Source organism: Xenopus laevis, chromosome 9_10L, assembly GCF_017654675.1.
Source record: "Xenopus laevis strain J_2021 chromosome 9_10L, Xenopus_laevis_v10.1, whole genome shotgun sequence".
NCBI lineage: Eukaryota > Metazoa > Chordata > Amphibia > Anura > Pipidae > Xenopus > Xenopus laevis.
This window is the reverse complement of record NC_054387.1, coordinates 94304926-94330583: the sequence shown is the minus strand read 5'-3', so window position 1 is coordinate 94330583 and position 25658 is coordinate 94304926. Positions and strand designations below refer to the sequence as shown.

The window sequence follows — 25658 nt, the reverse complement described above, 5'->3', positions numbered from 1 at the left end:
AACTTCCAATTGGCCATCTTAAATAACTTTTCTCATGATTGGACACACCTGACTATGAAGTTCAAGGCTATACCGAGATAATCCAAACAATTTGGTGTTTCTAGTAATCAGTATTGAGCAGTTACATGCATTCAAATTAGCAAAATGACAAGGGTACCCCATTTTTTGCACAGCCAGTTTTTCACATTTGATTTAATTTCAACTGAATACTGCTTCACTAAAAATCTTTGTTCAGAAAACACCCCAGTACTCGGATGTTCCTTGGAAATGAAAGACATACTACTATCTTTTTTGTTGAAAGTGGAGTAAATCATTATGCAGGCTGAGAGGGGTTCCCTAACTTTTTTCATATGACTGTACATGAATTTGGCAGGTTTTAGGTGGTGAATAGTCTAATTCGCATTTTTAAAGGGCCAGAGTTTGATAAATCTTGAAATTCAAATTGAGTTTGGATAATTCAAAATACAAATTTGAGTTTGGACCATAAAAAAAAAATTGATAATTCGATTAACTAACTAAAGCACTGGCTTTGTTTATATTGAACATTATTTTAGGGTAATGGTTGGTTTCTCCCAAGTGTCAAAATAGCATAGTGGACTCAAATGCTGTCTTTTATTAGTTTAGATGAACCTAGTTTATGTGTACTTTCTACAGTGTTGCCTGCCATAATTACAGTAATGTATTTTACTGCACGTTCCATTGGGTTGATTTTACATTTTATCTTGCGATACCATTGCCTTTGCAGGTTTACCACTATTGCTAAAAGTTTACTGCAAGTGCGCCAGCAGCTAAAGAAGTTAGAGGAACTAGAACAAAAGCTCACGTATGACATTGACCCCATTACATGTAACAAGCAAGCCCTCCAAGAACGGACACAGAGTCTATTTAAGCAACTCTTACAAAGGTACATTGCTTTTCTATGAAGACAATCCGAGTAATTGACACGTATTAACAAATGAGACAATTTTCAAGTGACTGTATAAAAAGCTATCACATCAACTTTAGCTTAATGTAAAAGGTCATAACAAACCTTTGTTTGTGTTGATAGATGATATTACATTTTTACAGATTGTTGACTGTTCTATTTTGTTCTCCTTTATAATGCAGCTCATTTGTGGTCGAACGACAGCCTTGCATGCCTACACATCCTCAGAGGCCAATGGTTTTAAAGACTGGAGTCCAGTTCACAGTAAAGTTGAGGTAATGTTGAACAATTATCTGTCTGGCTAACCACTCTGTAAATAAATTGGGAATGACAGGAGTACAAGAAAATCCTGTAGAAGTAATATATTTCTTTTTCTGAACCACAATAATCATGTAATGGTGAACTATATAATCATATGTAACACCTTTAAGGAAGCAATGGAACTAACTACCAGTTCGGTGACCATAGTTTTTAAAGGAAAACTATACCCCCCAAAAAGATTTCCATAATGATATACTTTTCTAGTAGTAGGCGCTATTGGGTAATCATAAATAGAAAACTGCCATTTTAAAAAACAACAAAGGAAAGATTAACTAAAACAAAAAAAAATATATATATTCTTTAATATGCCACTTAGTTTATATAATATTATCTGTTGCTTAAATGTTCATTGTGGGGGTATAGTTTTCCTTTAAGAAATAAAAAGAAAAATGTATATTTTTTGAAACATTACTGCCCAGCCAATAAAAATTATTTAAGAAATATAAAAATAATTATGGTCCCAAGTTCTATGTAAATGAATTTAATCTTGACAACACAAACACTCTTGAAAACTTGCACACGCACATTAGCTGGATTAAGGGCCCTGATGCAAAAAGGGACTTAAACGTGGAAAAAAAACCTTAAACTTCCAGTGTTGAAAGACCAATTTTTTCAACCCTCACTGGGGTCTTTATGTATTTATTATATAAAAACACATCACAGCAGCACTCTCTGAAACAAATGATTAAAGTCCAGTGGTGCCCATTCTTAATTGGGGAACTACCACTACTTTCCTCCTTTATACACTAGAATAGACAAAAACACTCACTTGAAAAAAGTATATTTTAGAGAAAAAAGTGCATATATAATACAAAAATAGTTTCAATCGCAGTTCCCGATCTCCATTCTTTCCATTTTCTTTACATCCAAACATTGTTTCCATCTTCTTTATATCTAAACTGTTAGCTGTGCATTTTTTTAGGGTGTTGCAGTTTTCACAGTTGTTACAGGGCCATGTGTGCCAGAGGCCTAAAGAATAACCATTTGTTACTATATCATGTATGTCTTAAACTGTTTTCTTTCAATTTTACTTTTCAGAGTATTAGTGAAACTACAGGAACTGAATTACCAGTTAAAAGTAAAAGTCTTGTTTGATAAGTAAGTATTTAAATACAATAATGGGGCAACTATTTCAATTGAAAGGGTTCACATTTGTTTTTTGTCGTGTAAATAAAGAATACAATTTTTTTTCTTCTTTATACCATTCATATAACACTCATTCCCATCTGTCCCTGCCACAATGGAGTTTATAATCTAAGATCACTATCACATTAACACAAACTATGGTTGGTTTTATCACGTTAACGTTCCTGATTGCTTTTGTATGTTTTTCACACTCTTTTCATAAGTAGCCTTTGTTTTCCAATCTTTAAATAAACAGAACACTTATAAAAGTGTATGACAGATGGAACCTGGTGCTGATTGGTGCAAGCAGAGAAAAAGCCGATTTGCTCCCAGAGTGAATGATATTGCATTTCTGGGCCAAAATATGCTTTGCGTGTGTATACAGGCCTGTGGCATGTCTGTCAGTGCAGTTACACCACAAACTCATTTAACTTGCCTCAACATTGGCCTTAGGTGGTTTAAAGCAGCAGGGGGCAGGAAACTGAGAATATATACTACACTGCAAATAATTCACTCTACCATATAAAATTATCTGTCTACCTTCCCATTGTTCTGCTACTGGGGGCGGGGAAAGGGAGGAGGGTGATATTACTCCAACTTGCAGTAAAGAGTGACTGAAGTTTATCAGAGCACAAGTCACATGATGGGGGCACCTGGGAAACTGACAATGTGTCTAGCCCCATGTCAGATTTCAAAATGAAATATAAAAAAATCTGTTTGCTCTTTTGAGAAATGGATCTCAGTGCAGAATTCTGCTGGAGCAGCACTATTAACTGATGTGTTTTGAGAAAAAAACATGTTCTCCCATGACAGTATCCCTTTAAGTATCTTGATGAGGGAAATGTAATAGAATATATAGTTGAAACAAAACAGCATGGGGACTATTTATAATGCTGTGTAAAAAAAGTGGAATGAAGTATTAAACAGTAATGTTGCTTATAGCAACCAATCGGATCTTTGCTTTTGTTTTCTGTTAGAATCTAATTGCTGATTGGTTGCTCTGGGCTACATCACCGGTAATGCTTCACACCACTTTTTACACTGCATGATAAATAGGCTCCTATACTGTATGTACTGTGATTTATTCAAACATAAAAAGACGGATGCCGCATGCAGAGCACTTAATGCAAAAAAGGTCACAAGTGGACATTTTTATACCCTTTGCCCACTGTGTGGTGTAATGTGCAAATAGCTACAGGCCTCTGCAACTGCTCTCGGAATCTAGTGTGGCTTGTGTCCCTGATTCTAGTGCCGCTTGTGTTAGGTCATGCTAGATAAAAAAAGGGGAGGGCAGGGAAGGTGTCCTCTCTCCCACTCCCTATTTGCTCTACCTTGTGCATCATTCTAAGGCCTCTTCACTCTTGGTTACCACCTGCCTTATGGACTACTACCTGCCTCAAACTACTGTCCTGATTGCACTGTATCTGCTGTTTTGTTCACTTATTCTCATTAAATTATCTGGCTTTATGCTAATGTAGCTTCTAGTTTTCATCAAGCACTCATATGTATCACCCAGATTATACAGCACATAGGATCCTACGTTTCAGTCACTCACCCGACGCCGTAGCTGTCCCGTAGCATCAGAAGTATGACTGACCAGTTTTAGCTAAACTATAGAAAACAGCTGATTTCGTTTGTCACAAAGCCCATACTTCTGTTGTAAAAAAAAAAATGGTCAGACTGATAATTTTTGTCTCAATCTTTGTACCACTTTTTTTCCCCCTCCAAACAACCCCTGCGTGTCAGAGATGTAAATGACAAGAACATAGTAAAGGGGTAAGCAATTTCGCTTTTTTTTTCTTTTTTCTCTGTTTTTGAATACCATGCATGCAAAATACATTTGGAAAAAAAAAAATATGAATTTATTTACTGTTTAGTAATGGGAATCAATTGTCTCTCTTAGTAAGTATTGTTTATTAGAGACATTTGTGATTCAGAAACTGAACTGCTGAAGTAATCTATAAATAAGTTGTAAAAAAAAAGTAATTGTCTTCTGTAATACTTTACAGGTTTCGTAAATTTAACATATTAGGAACACACACCAAAGTAATGAACATGGAAGAATCTACAAATGGAAGCTTAGCAGCGGAATTCAGACATCTGGTAACTATTATTATATTACTACCTATGAATTTCAAGCAGTTTTAGGAGAAACTGATAGTAACAAGGTAGTAAGAGAGAGAGAGAGTTCACTGTCAGTCAACGTAGCTGCATTATGAATAGGATGACATTAATTAGCTATTGATATTGTTGCCTAAAATGTTGATTATAGGGAGTCTTCGAGTTACAAACACCCGACTTACATGCAACTCACACTTACAAAAGGAGGTTATTGCAGTAACATACTGTGATTTGCTTGACTTTTAATAGCATTTAGCTTTAATAAACCACCTGCCCAAACCCCTATGGTGTGTGTTGTCTACTGCAGAGCACAGAAAGGTACAAATAAATACTATGTTAAGACAAACATCTGTCTTGTTGCATTTAATAAGTAAATGTAGATGTTTCAACTTACATACAAATTCAATAACAAACCTACAGACCCTATCTCATATGTAAACTTGGGACTGCCTGTACATGATTTATGTGATGTCTATTCTAGGCACCTATAATATATTTTTCATAATATCCATCAAGTACAAGGAAACTTCCATTTATCTAGAAAGAAGGATTTATACAAACTTAACACGAAGAAGCCCCCCAGTACAGGTTGTTACAGGCAGTGCAGTTATTGGCCGAGACATAAGTCAAGGTACACAATCTACTGATTATATGTGATTTATCATACCTCATTTGAGCACATTGTGACATTATGTCCTATTCTGTTTGACGCTTACAAACAACATTAGAACACTGTGTGATTTTTGAATGCCTGACAATTACTTAAATTCTCTCTTACAGACACCGGCGTTGTAATGTTGTTTCAATGAACTAAACACAGAATGAAATGAAATGTCTGTAACATTTTCAAGTCATACACACTTGTCTAGTAGTTTTGCACAAAGTTGCAACATTGAACAAGCCCCAGAATATATTATTATTGGAATGTAATTTCAAACTAACCATAATGGGGCAAAATGGAGCAATTTCTTGTGAACCATTATTTGAAAAGACATTGCTATAATGTAACAGAAATTCTTTTACTTTTTAGCAACTAAAAGAGCAAAAGAATACAGGAAGCAGAACTAATGAGGTAAAGTGTGTGAAATCTCTGTACAAGTGGTTTATATAATTTTACATCCCATTCCCTTACATGTATCAGTATTAAATCTCATTTACCACTGCCCAGATTGCCAGTTTGTCCAGGTCCTTGTACAGGGATGCCAGATGGAATTGATTGGCCTTCATAGTTTTGTGTCATCAACACAATGTCTTCCCCAACTTGTATTATCTTTGAATAAAAGTAGACCATATTCTGCAGCACGTCACTCCTGTGTCCAGCTTCACCAAGGAGAGGAGACAAACCATGAATTCAGCTGCACAGAATTGGTCATTTTAAAGACTCTGTACAAAATATACAGTATAATGGAAGTACATTGCAAATATGCCTCTTTTTAGATTTAGATTTATGCAATATAGTTTTTTGCCTTTGCATCCCCTTTAAGATCTACAGATACAGTTAAATATAGGTATGTGTATCTGTTGTTTATAGATAGATCTGTATAGTTATTCATACTGGTCTATATACCACATCTGCTGGATCTTCCAAAGCCCCTCCCAATAATCTGTCCAGTCTCTTCACCAAATGCCAAACCCTAGCTGCCAGTTTTGAATTTAAGATCCTTGCAACAGTTTAGCCTGTCTTTCTAATAACTGAATTCTCTTTCTACAATCTACCTTTCCTTCCTATGACTTAACCCCCTCCTGTAAAGCTACTGCCCCCACAGTGCTATGGGAGTCCACTTGCCCCATACGTGCCAGTTCAGAGCTGTCCTCCCCAGCATCTCTACCCAAAATGAACCAACCACCTGCCCTTCTGTCCCTTTTTAACTGTAACTTACATGGCGTTCTCATTTGCTTCAACTGTCCAATCTCCACACTTATTTAACTGGCCCCTGCCTCCTCGGTGAGCAATCTAGTCTTACCTGTAGCTGTAGTCCCTCTCCTTGATCTAAACTGCCCCTTTAGTTAGTACAATTAACATGCAGGATTTGGATCACATGTACTGTAGCACATACTGAGGTTTTGTTTTTTGTTTTTTTGTTATTTTTGGTAGGAATATGGCTTTAGTATTTAAGTGGAACCAGTCTATTTTAAATAAAAGAAACACAAATGTATTCATTCATTGTTGAATTAAAGTTGTGGAATAATTATATTATGTTCTTTAGGGGCCACTTATTGTTACAGAAGAACTTCACTGTCTAAGTTTTGAGACACAGCTGTGTCAGCTTGGATTAGTAGTTGATCTGGAGGTAAGTTACTGTTTAGTATCTCCCTAGTGTTTGAGGCACATATTATGGAGTGTTGTGTATATAGGATAGGATTAAAGGGGTTGTTCACCTTAAAATTAACTGTAAGTATGATGTAGAGAGTGATATTCTGCATGGACATTTTCTTTCTTTTTTTTTTTTTTACCTTTAATTAATGGCATCAGTAGCATATTTGTATACAGTTCAGCTCAGTCACCCATAGACTCCATTTTATCCAAATAATTCTATATTTTTTCTTTGTAATAATAAAACAATACCTTGTACTTGATCCCAACAAAGATATAATTAATCCTTATTGGAAGCAAAAACAGCCTATTGGGTTTATTTAATGTTTAAATGAATTTCTAGTAGACTTAAGGCATGAAGACCCAAATTAATTTTTTTTTTTTCACAGTTCACTTTTTAATTTCATTATGAATGCAACCATATAAAAATCATAAGTTATGAAAGTCACAATGGGAAGCTTTGACAGATCATAAAACAAATGAAGGACCTTTTCCATACTAAGGTCTGAGAGACTTACAAAAACAGTACAAAACACCAAGCCAAGTGAGTGACACCAAGCCAAGTGAGTGACCCATTTGTCCTCAATGGGATGGAGGTCTGCTCCACATGAGGGATAAACAGTGATACTGATCATACCAGCACCCTGCTAACAGGACAGAAATCCCACCCAGATAGTGTCCATTTAATAAAAAAAAAAAAGTGAAAATGGGAATGCACACTTTGGAGCTTAACACTTTGCTGCCAGCAGGGGCTGAATACTCTTGCAGTGTAGACACCCCTTAGGCCACTCCATAAAGGAGGTTTAGGGTTCTCTACAATCAAAATGAAGTCCTAAATTCTAGCAATCCATTCTGACTGAATTCCCTACTAAAACAAAAAGGAATGCCTCCAGAGAGACCTGCTAAAGGCAGGACAACTGTTGGGGGCTCTTAAGTTGTACAGTATTAAACAGGTGGTTTGTATCCACTATGGATCTTTATTTACATGATGAATCCAGCCGAGCTGAATACTCAAGCCTAAATGGCCACTGTAGAGGACAAGATCAGTGCTTTTGGTATAACCAAGGAACTCCTTGCACTCTACATTGAACTGGGCTTCTAAAACATTCCCCATTTGTGGCTAGAAAGATCCATTAGCTGGAAAGCCCTGGGTCCCGAGCATTCTGGATAACAGGTCCCATACCTGTATAAAGAAGCATCTGCCTTCCCTAGCTGCAGACCTGAAGCCTCATTTGTCTCTATTTAAACAAAATCTCCTGTTGCAGGGGAGGTAGAAAGGGAAAAACCTAATAAAAATGATGTGTTAAAATACTTGCCCATATAAAAATTTTTTACAATTTACAAGAGTAGTAAGTCATTTTACTTCCTTAGTAAGTAAAGATTACTATTTGCATTTCTTTTTTTAAAGATTTGATGATATTAGCAGTTGTTTCATATTATGGGATTATATAACAGAAGCAACCGCTGCAGTTCTCTCTCCAGGTGCAGGCCAGACAGAAAGGCAAAAGTATAATTTACTGATGCAGAAACATGTCCTGCTGCTTCTCTTCTATTGTTCTTGCATATTGAGTGCTAGTGCTGAGCAAAGAACTGTTAGTAGAGAATTTAAAGGTGAACTATTGTAAAAAAAAATGTAATACTTAATGCAGCCTGGGGAAGCAATCGAGGATGCCTAACAAATCTCCCTTGAGAATTTGGCTTTTATTGTCCTTTAAATTAAGAAATGAATATGAAACAAACGTGTCCTGAACAGTCAATTCTTTCATTTTATCACAACAGACTTCATCACTTCCAATTGTGGTTATATCCAATGTCAGCCAGCTTCCCAGTGGATGGGCCTCCATACTGTGGTACAACATGCTCACTTCTGAGACAAAGGTATGATTCAATATATATTTCATATGTTACTGAAACAAGCTCTCTGAGGATATGATAATATACTATAATATATCGGTTTTTTTTCAGATTGACCAGCACTTCAATGATCATGTTTTATTTAATATCACTGTGTATCCAACATTTCTCCAACATTAGGTCCTTTATTAGGTCTTTAATCACAGACAGTGTTTGTGTAAAAATCCTAATTAAATTAATTTTAATTTAATGAGGTTGTAACATCTAGGGGCAGATTTACCTTGGGTCGAATATCGAGGGTTAATTAACCCTTGATATTCGACTGCCGAATTGAAATCCTTCGACTTCAAATATCTAAGTCGAAGGTTTTAGCGCTATTCCTACGATCAAAAGATCGAAGGAATAATCTTTCGATCGAACGATTAAATCCTTTGAATCAAACGATTCGAAGGATTTTAATCCATCGATCGAACGATATTCCTTCGATCAGAAAATTGTTAGGAAGCCTATGGGGACCTTCCCCATAGGCTAACATTGGCCTCGGTAGGTTTAAAGTGGCGAACTAGGGGGTCAAATAATTTTTTAAAGAGACAGTACTTCGACTATCGAATAGTTGAACGATTTTTAGTTCTAATCGAAGTCGAAGTTGAAATAGCCCATTCGATGGTCGAAGTAGCCAAAAAAAACATTCAAAATTCAAAGTTTTTTTCCTCTATTCCTTCACTCGAGCTAAGTAAATGGGCCCCAAAACGTGGAAGGGTCCAAGAAGGGGGTGAATAATTATACTAGTTATTTTATATTTTTATATATATATATATATATATATATATATATATATATATATATATATATATATATATATATATATATATATATATATATATATATATATATATATATATATATATATATATATATGCTAAGTAGCATTTTAAAGACACTCAGTTTTCCTTCTGTGTGTAACACCATGAAAACACTGCAGACATATCCTTATCCTGCTAAAGTTTGCCTTTCTAAAATGTTGGGTTCTTAACACTCTTGTACAGATGCCATTGCAAAATGATTGTAAAGGAAACGGTGCTATGATTTTAGAATCATTCCATATTGGTGATTACCATGAGCATCTGTGACGAGAAGTTTCAATTTAGCATATTCAGTAACCTGTGTGCGTCTGCTAACTTTGGTTACCCCATTACTGTAGACATTGTCTGGATCAGGGGCCCAGAACTGGGCCGCGGACAGTCCTGAACTGGGCCACCAAGCCTAGCCCGCAATTAACGCTGGTGCGCCAAATTGGACGTGATGAGCCGAATTGGCCGGTGCACCCCCCGCCCCCCCCTCACAATCCCCAACCTGGTCCTTGCAAAAAAATGTTGCCTTTACACCGGTCCCTGGGCCACAAAAAGTTAGGGATCGCTGGCCTGGATAACTGAAATTGACTATAATTACAATCTGACCTATTTGTGAAGTTTTTAAATTAGTGATAGTAGCTGGGCTTCAATCTCCTCAAATATACTGTGAGGTTGTTGCATATGCCAGTGACTTCCATCTGAAGCCCAGCTGCACAACTTTAATCATTTGCATGTTTCAAAAGGGAAGGGTCTTTTGGGAAAATGAAGCAAAACATAAATTTTTTTTCTTATTCCTTATTTTTGCCGCAGAATGTTTCATTTTTTCTGAATCCACCAGCCGCCAGATGGCCACTTCTGTCTGATGTTCTCAGTTGGCAGTTTTCCTCTGTAACTAAGAGAGGACTTAATACAGACCAACTGAGCATGCTGGGAGACAAACTTTTAGGTAAGAGATAAACTATAAATCTGTGGTCATAAGCTGGCAGACTCATGACATTTAGGGGGTTATTAATTAAAGGTCAAGTGCTTTTCCAAATTTTTTTTCATTTTCTCACTAAAAACTCTAATTTTTCGGGATTGAAAATTTCGAGATATATCATGCCCCAAAGCTGCTTAAAGCCGGAATCCAAAAATACTCTAGTTAAAACCTGTTGGGGTCATGTAGAAGTCAATGGCAGTTGATTTTTGCCTTCATGATCTTCAGGTTTTTTTGTACTGTGGTTTGCGCTCGAAAACTCAATGAATTCGAGGTATTCAAGGTTTTTTACCTTATAACTGAATACAATTGGGGGGAAAAAACTCAAATACCTCAAATTTATTAAATCACGTTTTTTACATTCGGGTTTTTCATAAATAACCAAACAGTTGTGAGTTTATTCAAGGTAGAAAAAAACCTCACAAACTCAACCATTGATAAATAACCCCCTTAGACAGATTCAGCAGTTTTATGTGCCCATGTATGGGGACCTCTGACCGGCCCATCCAACCAATATCTGGCGAAGAATTGGACAGGTTTGATTTTCCCATTGGATCAGGGACTGCAATAACTAGTTTATGCGGTCCTCGCTCCAACCACTCATGTACACATTGTTATAACCCGATCTTTGGTCCTAGGGCCAACAATATAATTAAAGCCCAATATCATCCACCTTAGATGGGCACATCTGGGAAAGAATTGCTCATTTGGCCACCTTGCCAAACTAGTGGATCAGTAGTTAAGTAATATCTGTGAAAATAACTTTGTTAGTAATGACATGAATAACCTTCACTCACAGAGATAACCCCCACGTGTGCCATAGCCATGGAGGCTCATGAGTATTTACTAATGAGCATGAAGGGGAACTAGTGCAAAATTAAAAATTTAACTTGATCTCACTAAAATAAAAAAAAATTCTAACTGTAATCTCATCACTCTTTTCATACAGAACTCACTCTATTAAAATATTTATTGAAAACTGTACTTGCACCATTGTACCCATATTGTGCTGAAATGTTATGTGTAAATTCAGTAGTGCATTTTCGACAAACAATTGTAGTGTGGAAAACTTGCTAGAGAATTTACACCATAAATACCAGACGTATGTATGATATTAGCATGGAAGGTAATGAGATGTTAACATGGCTGCTCTATATTTATGATGGCAGTTCAACAGTCTGATCCTGGTGAAATTTTGTTTTTGAAATTTTACCCTGATGAAAAGGAAAAAAAACTTTAATTTGCCAAAAATACATGTAATCACCTTTTAGTAAATTTCAGATTTGGCAATTTCTAATTTGTCAAAAATGCTCCATATTTTAACATAGGCCCTTAAGTAAATAAGCTCCAATGTGCTGTTCTCTTGTATCTCCGCTCATGTGCTCCCTTCTACATGATCTCATCTTTGCAAAATTAAATGCCCACTTTCTTATGGTGCCAGGTATCTTATGCTGGTGGATTGGGGGCATGTACAGTGCAGTGGTTCTTAGAAATGTACTGTATGTGCCCAGCTTGGACTGCTGCAAGGGATATCCTGGAGCACAGGAAAGATGGAGTTGCCCCACTATGCATTAGAGGTACACTTGCCTGGGAAACTATAGAATTTTTTGTTTTAATAGGTTTGTTATAATTGAAAAACAAAATCAAGTGAAAGGTGCTGTAGTATTATTATTATTATTATTATTATTATGAGAAACAGCTAATTGGTCAAAAATTAAGATTGGTTTTAATAGAACACTATGGGGGGAAATGGACCTTGGAGTTTTCTTCATACCAGGTTTCCGGGTAATAAATCCCAAATATAAATTTCTGTCTATGTACAATAAGCAACCTATATGTTTTATTTGCATAGATATTTATATAAAGTCTTTTGCAGCCTATTACAGGCATTATTTGACTCTGCCTAATTTTGTTGGTAACCTTTATCTAGGTCCTACCACAAGCAGTGGAGATGATCTAATTCCATGGACCAGATTCTGCAAGGTATGTCTCTAAATGCGAAAATGTTTAGATTTCTTAAGATGACCTATGCAGGTCTATAATTCAGTGCTTTTCTAATGATCTGTCCATGATTGGCTGCCCTTAACACTACTATTTGGTCATCAAACTGATCTGCTAAAATGGAAACCAGGCTGACTGATCCCTAATGTATAAGCTTTCTTTTACCATATTTTATGGTTGGTAATTCTGATCTATAGGACCATGAACCATTTCACTTTATTTTTTAGGACAACCTGTATTACTAAAGTAGTTTTATTTATTTCTTAACTTGTATCAAAAAACCCAAAGCAGTACAAAGGTGATTTTCAATGTGCTTTGAAATACACATTAGAAATAAGCATCCTTCAGATTGCAAAGCCAAAATACACATTTAATGTTAAAGTATTTCTCAACAAACTATATTTTATTAAAGTATACACGCTACTTAATAAAAAATACAGCTATCTGTGCAAAACAAAGACATTTCTAAAATATATTGCTCGTTTCACTGTTTATCTGTTATTTATCAGCTGTAAGTAGTGTGTTTAAACTCAAAGGTACTGCCAATGATCATACTTGTGGATATTAGTATTAGAGTGCCCACTCATGGCTCTATATACTGTTAGTCCCAGAGTTCACCTCTTCACAATGAATCAGGGGGAGGGAGGGTTGCATTACACTGTAAGCCTTAGGGATGTTAGGAAATGGTTCTAGTAATTGTATTAAATTTGTAAAGGTTACACTGGGAAGTGGATACATATCGTGAACTGTATTTGAACAGTTTATCAGCTACCGAACAATTGTTTAGGAATTTATAAATGATCAGAATTAATATTAATAGTTGTATGACCTTATACTATAAAACTTTTTAACATCAGCTGCTCTCTCATTTATGTGAGGCTCTTAATGCTATCTACAATGGGAAAATATACATCAATATATAGAATGGCAGGCGGTAAGGACAGAGATGTAGGCTGAGCCTCCAGACGTTCCCTTGAACTTGAATGTGTAAATGACGAGCAAGTTAGGGGGTCACCAATATACCTTCCCCAGCCCCTTTTCAGATCAAGGAACATTACAAAAAAAAGCCTGCACACTCAAATTTAGAACAAATTCATTTTATTCTATCAAAAGGAAAAATCATTACAAAAGTGGCCTTTCAGATCAAGGACCGAGTCATTGCTTGATCCACGGGGAATGCCATAGGTCTCTGTGCTCTGAAAAGGTTTAAGAAGCATAAATATTTTCTGAACTTTCAAAAATAAACATGAATGTTGCTTTGATTTTTTGACACACATACCTGATCCCACAGCAGATTGAAAGGAAAACATGATAGATAATCTGTCTCTTTGCAGGGACCAGTTCCCCCACCACCCAATTTTATGTAACCCCCTTCCTCACACTGTTCCATTCTGAAGTGATGGATTCTGGGACTTGAAGTCCCTCTGCTATCAACAATGAGGTGGTGCACAGATTCTCTGGAAGCAGAGGGACTTCCAAGTTACAGAAGTTGACACCAATTAATTTTTTCTTGTTTTGAGTTATGATCCCCTTTAATAAAAACATAACAGTAATCATAAAATTGTAAGCTCACAGAGCGTTTGTTTTTTGGTTGTTGGAATCAGTGACCCCCATATTAAATCATTCTTAAAAATTAGATAATCAATTAACAGATCCTATATTTATACTATATTCTATATATACTATATATATTATATTAATATAATTTTTACTATATTACTTTTTTAGGAGAATATGAACGATAAGAATTTCCCCTTTTGGCTTTGGATTGAAGGCATCTTGGAGCTCATAAAAAAACATCTTTTATGCCTGTGGAATGATGGGTAAGTTCCTAGGGCCGGAACTAGGGGTAGGCAGAAAAGGCATGTGCCTTGGGCGCAAAGAACTGGTGTCACCAGGGCTGGATTTACATAGCAGGCGCCCCTAGGCCCATTATTATTCATCGCCCCATCCCCTCCCTTTTATTCGCTTAAATTTTCATAATCAGGACCGGAGCAATGGAAATTGGTGCACGGGAAATTTTAAAAAAGATCTTATCTCCTGCGGATCCCCACCATTTCTGAACCAATATGGGCATGGCGCCCCCTAAAACCCTAGGCCCTGGCCTGGTGGCCTCTCCACAAATCCGGGCCTGGGGGGCGCCAAGCACGTACCTCTTCCTTCAGCCTACCCCTGGTCTGGACCCTTTCTCTCCCATCAGAACTGTCTTCCCCCTCCACGAATTTAAATATTGAGAGCAGATTCGCACGCGGGGACATGCATACACCGTGACACACACACTCCCGGGCACATGCGTGTGCACTCAGAGCTGTGCCGGAAAGGGGGCGAATCGGCCAGCCAGGTTGTCTTTGGCGCCCAGCTGGCTTGGCCCGGGCCTGTATGTTTTAGACAGGGTGTGTTAAACTTGTGTTTGTGGAGATCACTTTTTCTTAAACCACCCGCTACCAATCTCTTCAGATAATAGATCTGTCCCAGTGTCATAGCAACAAATACAAGGACTTCAAAAATGACCAAAGCACCACTTTTTCTAATGGACCTTCCTTCCCCTGTTAATTTTCTGACTTTCAATCAGATGATGCTCGGACCCAAGTGGGTGTTGGTGGGTTGGGGGTTTCCCTCTTCATACAGATATGTGACTTCTTATCCAGAATGCTCAGGACCTGGGGTTTTCTGGATAAGGGATCTTTCCGTTATTTGGATCCCCCTTACCTTTAAATCTGTTAAAAATCATTCAAACATTAATTAAACCTAATAAGATTGTTTAGCTATATCTTAGTTGGGATCAAGTACAAGGTACTGTTTTATTATTACAGAGAAAAAGGAAATGATTTTTAAAAAATGTGAATTATTTCATTAAAATAGAGTGTATGGGAGATGGTCTACCCTAAATTTCTGGATAACTGGTTTCCGTATAATGGATCCCATACCTATATATGGTTGAAAAGTTGTGAAACAATACTTCTGGAAACTAGCTAAATGTCACCCAGCAAGCCACAGGCATCATAAACCCACATTTAAACCCACGCACAACCATAACACATCTTTATTAGCAGTTGTACCAGAAACCTTTTTCATGGCGTCTGATTTTGGCTGATGCGGTGGGGAAAGCCCCTCTCTGCAATAATGGAAAAGCTTATATGTCTTTCATTATGAGAATAGAAGGATGAATTGCAATGATGGAGAAGTTTAAGAAGTTCTAAGAAATGTAGAGAGATATATATGTGTATAGCAGGCACAACCTGTGAACATAACCCCAAACCTCATATAGACAGAACTCAATGAAGCAATATTAATGTAGCACACCCTGACCTAGTTACTGCTAACATCACTTCTGGGAAATACAAACATTATGGGGTATATTCATCAAAGAGTGAAGTTAGAGATCACCACAGTCCTCAAGGGAAATTCTATGGGATTTTTAAAAGAGAATTTATCAATGGTTGAAAGTTCATCCTTTGATAAATACGCCTTTCAAAATCCCATAGAAATGAATGGACTGTGGCGATCTCTAACTTCACTCTTTGGTGAATATACCCTGAAATGTCTTGAGAGACTGAAGGCATATTATACCTACACCCATGTGCTTTTTCCATTATTCGTTATCCGGATACCAGTTATCCAGAAAGTTCCAAATTAAGGGAAGGCTGTCTCTCATAGACTCCATTGTATACAAATAATCCATTTTTTAAAAAAAAATGATTTCCTTTTCTCTGTAATAATAAAACAGTAGCTTGTACTTGATCCCAACTAAGATATAATTAATCCTCATTGGAAGCAAAGTGTCTAGAGTCGGTGATCTGAGCAGTACATTTTATAGTACGGGTATGGGATCCATTATCCAGAAACCCGTTATCCAGAAAGCTCCGATGTATAGAAGGGCTGTCTCCCATAGACTCCTTTTTATCCAAATAATCCACATTATTAAAAATAATTTCCTTTATCTCTGTAATACTTGTACTTGACCTTGTACTTGATCCCAACTAAGTTACAATGATTCCTTATTGGAGGGGAAACAATCCTACTGGGTTTATTTAATGTTTAAATGATTTCTAGTAGACGTGTGGAATATAATGGGAATGATCGAGAAATCGCAGTTACAAACTACACGAGATACGGCTGTCAGATGAAGACGTGGTGTTCACATCCGACAGTCACATACATGTAATTTGTACCTGTGATTTCTCGATCAGTCCCATTATATTCGGCATGTCCGACGCATCACATGATTTTTGTCGCTGCGTGACTAATCTTTCCCCATCATTCCGTGGAATTCAGCTTTTAAGGTATGAGGATCCAAATTACAGAAAGACCCATTATTCGGATAACCCCATCATTCTGGATAACAGGTCTCATACCTGTATTGCGATTTTTGCATAATAATACTAAACAACAGTTATCTATTATGACAATGTTTCTTTGGTTTTATACACAATACACATACGCACTGACCTATATTACAATTTCATTTAAATTAAAGGGTAATGTAATCATTGTTGTAGAGTTTGCTTCAAGTCTAGTAAGTTAACAATAATCACTCCAATCTTTGATTTAACTGATACGACCAATAAATGCTACCAGTCAGCTGATCTCAAGAATGTTTATAGCTCCCACTAAAGGCAGCGCAAGCCTGAGATAGGGCAGCCATCATAAGTTTGCCCAAACTTTTGTAATAACGAACACTGGCCCCTAAATTCTGCCTTATTATTTTCTCATTACAAAAGCCCGTTAAGGAAAACGTACAATGATTGCTGAGCTTTTTTCCTGCGTGATTAGTAAACTCACATGGGGTTTCCTATGATCACCGGAAAGATCAGGCAATTATATATATGGGTCGTTAACCTTCCATAGATTCTTTATTTTATACAGTGAATGAGGCAAACCTTGGGCTTGAGATGTTACATGGTTATGTACTTGAGTAAAGAAGTAAAGAAAGATTCTTTTCTCATTTCTGTTTACAGCTGTATTGTTGGATTCATTAGCAAAGAAAGGGAGCGTGCGCTGCTTAAAGAAAAAGCTCCTGGGACATTTTTATTGAGATTTAGTGAAAGCAGTAGAGAAGGAGCCATCACTTTCACTTGGGTGGAGAGACCACAAAATGGTAAAGAAATATGTATTTCATTTTTACATAAACAACAAAATCATCATTTTTTTTATTGAGTTAGCCATTGAGTGTTGGTGAGCATGGTTGTTACATAGTAAGGATGCACCGAATCCAGGATTCAGTTTGGGCCTTTTTCAGCAGGATTCAGATTTGGCCAAATCCTTGTGCCTGGCCGAACCAAATTTGCATATGTAAATTAGGGGCGGGTAGGGAAATCACATGACTTATCACAAAAGAAGATTTCTTTTTTTCCACTGTACAGTGCAGTCACGCCACACTCACAGAACATATCAGAACACTGGTGGCAAAAACAGCCTGAAAGAAATATTGCGCCATGGAAGTGGTAGCAGCCCTGCAAACAATAGAGCCTGACTTACTCCATGACTTTCCTGTACAGAACATATTGTGACCAAGCACATCATGCACACACACATATATATAATCTATTAATGGCCTTAACTTCACCACATGTTGCCTATTATAACGTAAATAAACTGTCCCTAACACAGTACTCCCGTATCGGTGCAGAGTAAGTGCCTGGTACATAGACCGGAACACTATAGACAGTAATGGGTATTGCAGGGGGAGCAGGGATTAAATAGAATTTAAGTTAAATCTGACATCACAATGCTGATGTCACATTCAACGGTATTTTTCATATTCCAGTTTTGCTCCAGAGCTCTATTTAGATGAAATTCAGTTTAATACACTACTCATGCGAGGTAAGGATTAATTGAGCCAATATTAGGCGGTGGTATTCTATTTGGTTGTGTCCTTTCTCTCTTTCAGAGCCCCTCTTTCATTCTGTGGAGCCATATACAAAAAAAGAGCTTTCTGCTGTGACGTTTCCAGACATTATTCGGAACTATAAAGTGATGGCAGCTGAAAATATTCCAGAAAACCCTCTTAGATTCCTGTATCCAGACACCCCAAAGGACATGGCATTTGGAAAATATTATTCTAGGCCTAAGGAAGGTATATTACTCCTTAACATGAAGTGTATAGAGTAAACTATAGCAACTAGTAATTCAGCTTTTTGTTCAGCAGGTACAGGTAAAACAGGGAAAACAAATTTGATTCAGCAATCTGGTTGCTATCCAAATTTCCCTAGCAACCATGCATTGATTTGAATAAGAGACTGAAATATGAATAGGAGAGGGCCTGAATAGAAAGATGAGTAGCAATAACAATATATTTGTAGCCTTACAGAGCATTTGTTTGTTTTTTTTTACATATGGTCAGTAACCCCCTTTTAAAAGCTGTAAAAAAACAGAAGGCAAATAATTCAAATACTTTATAAAAATAAAGGCCAATGGAAAAGTTGCTTAGAATTGGCAACTAAAAGTGAACTTAAAGATGAACTTAAAGGTGAACCACCCCTTATCTGTGAATGTAATTGATATTGAAATCAGTATCTGTCTGGTTGTTTATATTGTCTGCACTACTGTCTAACTCCTGAAACTATTTTGCAGATGTCATTTTAAGATTAAGAAATCTGGAATAGAACTGGCTCTTGCTACAAGAGTCTGAAAACAGTAAGGGATCTAAACAAAAAATTCTTTGAACTAAAACTATAAAAGACATTAGGGGGCATATCTATTAAGGATTGAGTTGTGTTTTCAGCAAAAAAAAAAAAAGTCAGTTATTTTTTGGTCAAAAATCAAATTGTTTGGGTTTAAAAAAAAAAAAAACTAAAATTTTTCGTGACTTCTTATACCCCAACCCTGGAAATAGCTCAAACCGAAAATACACAATCTAAAACTTGTCACGGTCATGTAGGATTCAATGGCAGAGGTCCCTTGAACCATTTGAAGATGTTAGTAGCTTCCATAATGTTAGAGTTTCTTTCAGAGAGTTTTGCCCAAAATTAATTTGAGTTTTCAGGTTGTTAACCCAGAACTCGCTGATTCAAGTTTTTTCATTTGAGTTTTTTCTTAAATTAGAATTCCAGTTGTGAGTTAATTCAAGGTATGAAAAACTCTAAACTTTTGATTAAAAAACTAAAACTATCCAATTTTTATGCGTGGGGATTGGAAAGGTGATTACAATTTATTTTTTAATTTTAAAATGATACAAAAAGGCACTTTTGAGTGGAGATCACTCATAAGATTACAGTTATTTTTTTCAAAAGTTGAACATTTTATTTGCCCTTCAACAAAAAAATGCTTTTCTCTCTCAGATTCATATCTTTTGGGGGTTTTTTTTGTATTTTATTTATGTTACTCGTGTCTTCCCCTTGGTAGTTTTTGGTTTGTTTAAATTAAAATAACTTCTGAAGAGTTGTCAAGAAATTTTGATTTGTTTTATTATAAGTCAACCTAACAGTAATCCTCGAATGAGAGGAAAAATGTATTTTCCATGCTCAAGAAAATATTTACAACAAATGATAAAATACAGGGAAGACTTGAGATAAACGGTTCTATGACAATTCTTTTACATGAAAAAGTGAAATTTTCAAATTGTATAAATTTTTGCTGCAGCCTCTCAAAAACTGTGCCAGGAACATTATGTATATAAGTCGGTAGCGCTGCAGGGCTCATTCAGTTTTTGTTTGTTTGTTTGTGTAGCAGATGAACCGATGGACCTTGATGGACCCAAAGGAACAGGATATATTAAAACGGAACTTATTTCAGTGTCTGAAGTGTGAGTATGAAATCTTTAGTTGCTGGGTTTTTTGTTTTTTTTTACATTTTAGGTGCTGCTGACATTCTTATATTTGGCACTGGTGTGATCTATTACATGCTATAATGACAGGTCTAGAATATTTTTAGAATATTGTAACAACAGCCTTTCTTTTTCAGTCCTATCAATAAACTGTCAGCTGCCTTGACAATCCCTGGAGGTGACCAGAAGTCACTTTGGGGCATAGCCTGCCGAAAATTCCAGCTCACGACCAGGCACAGCAGCAGTAGATGTAGTAAATGCTAATAGAGCCCTCACTCTGGTTGGGGGAAACAATAGTTTTTTTTTTTTTAAATGCCCCCATCTGCACTAGGCCACCCACATTACAATCTGACGTTACTCGCATGCACATATAAACTGAGCTGCAGCACTCACTCGTAGTGCGCATGTGTGTACCACAATACAGTCGTCTGCACTGGGAGTTCCCTATTGGTGTGGGTGGCCTACACTGGCATTTACAATAAATAAAAAAAAACCCTATTGTTTCCCCCAATAATAGTGTGGACTCTATTAGGCCGTACTGCTGGTGGAGGAAAGTATTTCAGGTGACGGCCTTTAAGTATTCCCCAGTACAACACACATTTAACAAGAAGGTGTATATTGCCCTGCGCAAATGAAATCAATTTGATAAGAATGAGTCTGTTTGTTTAAAGCAATATCATTCACTGTATTTTTTTCGGCTGGCTGATGTACTCCCATTCTTGAGAAAGCTCTAACCTGTACCCCATCCAACTGTCAGGTCACACATGGGAGCACATACATTAGTGTGGTTTGTGGCAGAATCCATCTGTCTGCACTGACAGGCAGCTGCTATGATACTTAAGATGGGAGCAGATTGGCTTTTCCTCCACCGGTGTAGTAACACAGAGAGTGATTGTGCCCCCTGTAAAAAATCCAGATCCATTCCTGTGGGTGTGTAGTGATGGGGAATGTGATGAGCCTATCACTGGAGCCTATCACTGCACACACAGACCAGAAAATGTAAAAACAAGGCTTTTCAGCCTAAATTCACCTCTTGTGATACAGTATGCATTCATGTCACTGTTATCTTGGCTGTGGGATGGATCTGCTACACATGCTATACTAACAGCTGCAATATGTTACTCTGTATATTACTTACCCTTATGCTTTGCAGACATCCCTCCAGACTTCAAACCGCAGAATTCCTGTTGCCGATGTCCCCTGATGAGTTTGACGAGGTCGCAAGGCTTGTGGGACCTGCTGAGTTTGATACTGTGGTAAGTTTATTAGCAGAAAGCCAATGCTTTGTTTCTGTATGTTTTGGCCAAGTTTCTTATATATAATATAAAATGACTTTCTGTAACTTTAAAACAATTGACAGTTTGTATTGGAATATTGCCTAGTGACATTATGTACAAACCAGTCTTCTGATAGCAGACCCCTTTAAGCACTTGAATGTAATTAAACCAGAACTAATTCCCATATATCCAACCATTTAAACATTTAAAGTGTGTTCATTTTTAACATACAGTTTGTTTTGTTCTCTGATAGATGTGCTCTTACAACAGCTAAAGGTAACGTGAGACGTCTGCTCTTGCTTCTTCATTACAGTTGGAGAATTGACTGCTTTTCACGGAAAGAATCTCATGAAAGTACTTGGGTGTTGTTATTATGTACCAGAGCTCATCTGTTTATCACAACGTATAATAATGTTTATTCAACGGTGTACATAAGCCACCAAAGAATCAACATTACAAATGTGTTATGCATGCAGGGCTGACAGTATTATGCGGACAAGCCAATGGTGGCTAACAAAATCGCATCCCTTATCCTAGGGTTAACATACAAAGCCCAGCCTGACTAGAGTAGCCACACCTAGACAGAATTAGCCAACAATGTCTCAAGGAGCTTTGCCTGCAGCCATATCAGTGAGCAGTGTCGGACTGGGGCCCACTTGGGTTGTTACCTAAGAGACCCCCACCCCAAACGCAAAACTTGCCAGCAGCCTACACCTAATCCTCCCTACTCTTTGTGCCACCATGTTCCTCTTATTGCAACTGTGATCGGTGATGGGGGAGGAGCACCTGGCTCAAAGCAGGGAGAGGGCCAGGGTCAGACTGTGAGGCCCACCTGGTTTTTTTATCTGTGTCCCGCCAGACCAATCAGACCCTGTCAGTGGGATGCCGTTGTTGAAAAACGTTAGACACATTTCTCAAGTTTAACTCATTTGCTGCTGGGAGGCTCTGAATAGTTAAAGGGATTGTTTATAATCACTGGGAAAATTTACATCTGGGTAGTAACACAATATAATTCTTAAAGGAGACGTCAACCTGTACGGGGAAAAAACCCTCCCCCCCGGCCTACCTGCCCCCTGGGCAAATGCCCCTAACTTGTTACTCATCCCTCGGCGCAGGTCCTCTGCTGCGGAGTTCACGGGCGCCATCTTCTTCCGAGCGCTCTTCTTCCTGCTTTGGCCAGCGTTTTTGGCGCTTGCGCAGTTGGAGGCATTTGTCAGTACAGAGCTACTACATCTGAAAGTCACAACAGATCTGAAACGTTGTGACTTTTGGGCGCATGTGCAGTAGCCCCATACCGGCAAATGCCTCCAACTGCGCATGAAAGTCACAAAGTTTCCAATATTTTCTTCAGAAACTTTGTGACTTTCGCTCATGCGCAGAAGATCCTTACTAGTAAATGTCTCGTGCTGCGCATGCTCCAAAAAAACGCTGGTCAAAGCAGGAAGTAGAGCGCTCGGGAAAAGATGTTGCCCGTGAACTCTGCAGCAGAGGACCTGTGCCGAGGGGTCAGAAACAAGTTAGGCCTGGGGGACCTACACAGGGGAGGGGGGGGGTTCCCCGTACAGGTTGTCTTCACCTTTAAAGCCATTTGTACACACACACACACTCACCCGGTTCTGTCAGGCTTCCTTTCATTTGGTGCGGGAGATTCTCATGGCCACAAGGCTGAGTTCATTGTTCAGTGTAGCAATTTTAAAGTAAGTTGAGGCAAACGAAGGCGATGTGAAGGAAGGTAATAAGAGGCCTAGTGTGTTGTATTCGAGTCTGTAAAATTACTATAGTAAATGGTAATATTGGACTTGTGGCCATAAGGATCACCTGCAGCAAATGAAAAATTCAGGGTGTATGCAAAGAGTTTTTAGAACAGGTGAATGTTCTCCAGTGCTCATAAATGATGATGATTTCTCACTAGTAAGTGCTGTAGAAAGCTTACAACAGCCCATTGTTAGATTTATGGACATTCAGTTATGGAGCAGTGACTGTAGGCGACATTTGTCACAATTAGAGGATCTGTGCCTCAACAGCACTTCATAACTAGAACTTACTTCTTCAGAGAGAGCAGGCCATTATTTTAGCAGGTATCCAGTGATGTACTTAAGACTTAAAAGAAATAATAATATTGGCTTTATGTTACGTTTATTTCATATGTATTGTTTGTTAAATGAGTACAAAATAAAAATAGATTGATAAATCATGTTTCATTAGCTCACAATATTTATTTCTGCAGTGTATTGGAGTTTTATCAAGGACAGTATACATCTTATAATTGGATTGGCGTAGCATTCTTGGAGAAACCCTTAGCAACAATGAGACTCGTCCCTGCCATTTAGTGGAAATATCTGCAGTATAATTATAACAGATCTACTCAATCTCATTAAAGCATAGGACGCTGAAGAATAATCATTTTCTGAACATTTTTTGCTTAATTAAAAAATGCATTAGTAGAATAGCGGTGTTTCAGTGGTGTTACATTTTATGATCTATGGCTCCCTCATGTGGGCCCTTGGGACATGTTAGACCAAGGGACCTAAGACAGCATCAGACACATGCAAATGGTCCACCCTTTATTGATGAATTAAGCTCATAAAAAACAGTTCTATTCAAATTTTTTGTTTAAACCGCTCTAAAGTAAATCAAACTTGGATATATACAGCATATCGACCAATGCAATAGCAATGTGAAGAAAGACTAATAAATACAGAAATAATCATAAATTTACCAGCTGTATATTTTCAAAAAAAGTTCTCATGAGTGCAGCAACTTTAAAGTTACTTTTAACTTTAGATCATCTCAACAAAAGAGAAGAAAAAAAAACGTAATTCATTGCTATGTGAACGCCTTCTAAGGTTGTAGCTATGGTTCTTGAACTATAAGTTTAATGGTATAATCTTCACAAATATAGTTGGGATGCCTTTTTTGTATAATACCAAGCCAGGCATCAATAGTTAAATTATTATAATTGGGTTTATTAATTACGGTACTTTTATGAACTAGTTCCTCAGTTGTGTAAATAGAAAACACAGCTGAAAATTTCTGATTTTCCATGTTCCCATCAACTAATTTACCTCCCTCTAGTAATATTTTATTTAAAAATAATAGTTCTCGAGTTGAGGAAAACTGAATTTTAATAATGTGCTTAGTTACTCCTTTATACAGTTATTTCTCCAACATAATCTCAAAGGAGACCATGGTATGAGCGCTGTTCCCTGAAATGTTCACCCATACTAGTGCTGGAGATTAATTCAGTTTTACAGTGTACATTTAAAACCCAAAAGAGCATCACTCTTAGAAACTAGTAATGGTAAATCTAAAGCAAGATAGACTGCAGTTACAAAAAAAAGGTTATTTGCAACAGCTTAAAGAGATTATCAGTCTAGCTTTGTATCACTAACCACCAACTTTAACCGGGGAAGCCACATCATACCTGTATGGCAAATAGGTTGGATTCAATTAGACTGTTCAATCACTGTGCTTCCGTCCAATGAAGCCAATAACACATAGGAAAAGGAGTGATGAATTCAGTCGAACGCAGTGGGTTGCTGCAAAAAAAAATTTTTTAACACAACATGTTTCGAGCTGTGCTCTTTGTCAAGTGTAATACAAAAGGAACCCCATACAACCTTAAATCATTTAAACCCCACCCTTCATTAGCGGTGATCGGATGCAGGTAATTGCTGTTAGGTAATTATTCAGCCTGACCACATTCCAAAAAGATTACAAAATATTGCATATACAAACAAAGTCCCATAATATGTAGACAATTTCCATGTTTATGACAGCACGACGATTAACTGTGCAATCCCAAATCCATAATGTGGAAACTGAATCTGTAAGAATAACATATTAAAAATCTTTTTATTAAAAAGCTTAAAATCAATTACCTAGGTACTGCTCATATAGAGCCTACCATGAGCCAGCTAAGTTTAGTCATAGGACATCAAACGATATCTCACTGTCTAAAGATAAATAGAATCATTCTTACCCTTAAGTAGAAAATTTCACATTCTTAATATTAGTCAAACAGTATCCATTTTATCTGGAAAGGAGGTCAACAATTGTATCAAAATGATTACTATGTATATTACAGAAAATACATTTTGTCATTTCAAAGGAAACTACTAATACTCT

The 25658-nt window shown here is 37.2% G+C and overlaps 1 protein-coding gene across 2 annotated transcripts in view; it reads left to right on the top strand.

The window, feature by feature from the left end:
* Positions 1-23724, top strand: part of stat1.L (signal transducer and activator of transcription 1 L homeolog) — a 47319-nt gene extending 23595 nt beyond the window's left edge. The window contains exons 9-24 of one of the 2 annotated variants that reach the window (XM_018234168.2): positions 746-904; positions 1108-1200; positions 2285-2344; positions 4118-4147; positions 4381-4474; positions 5523-5564; positions 6700-6783; positions 8586-8684; positions 10322-10457; positions 12418-12470; positions 14217-14311; positions 17447-17586; positions 18379-18564; positions 20160-20232; positions 21407-21509; positions 21784-23724. In XM_018234168.2, the coding sequence (XP_018089657.1) occupies positions 746-904; positions 1108-1200; positions 2285-2344; positions 4118-4147; positions 4381-4474; positions 5523-5564; positions 6700-6783; positions 8586-8684; positions 10322-10457; positions 12418-12470; positions 14217-14311; positions 17447-17586; positions 18379-18564; positions 20160-20232; positions 21407-21509; positions 21784-21804 (1468 nt within the window). In that variant the 3' untranslated portion in view covers positions 21805-23724. 2 annotated transcript variants of the gene reach the window in all.
* The last annotated feature ends 1934 nt before the right edge of the window (positions 23725-25658 follow it).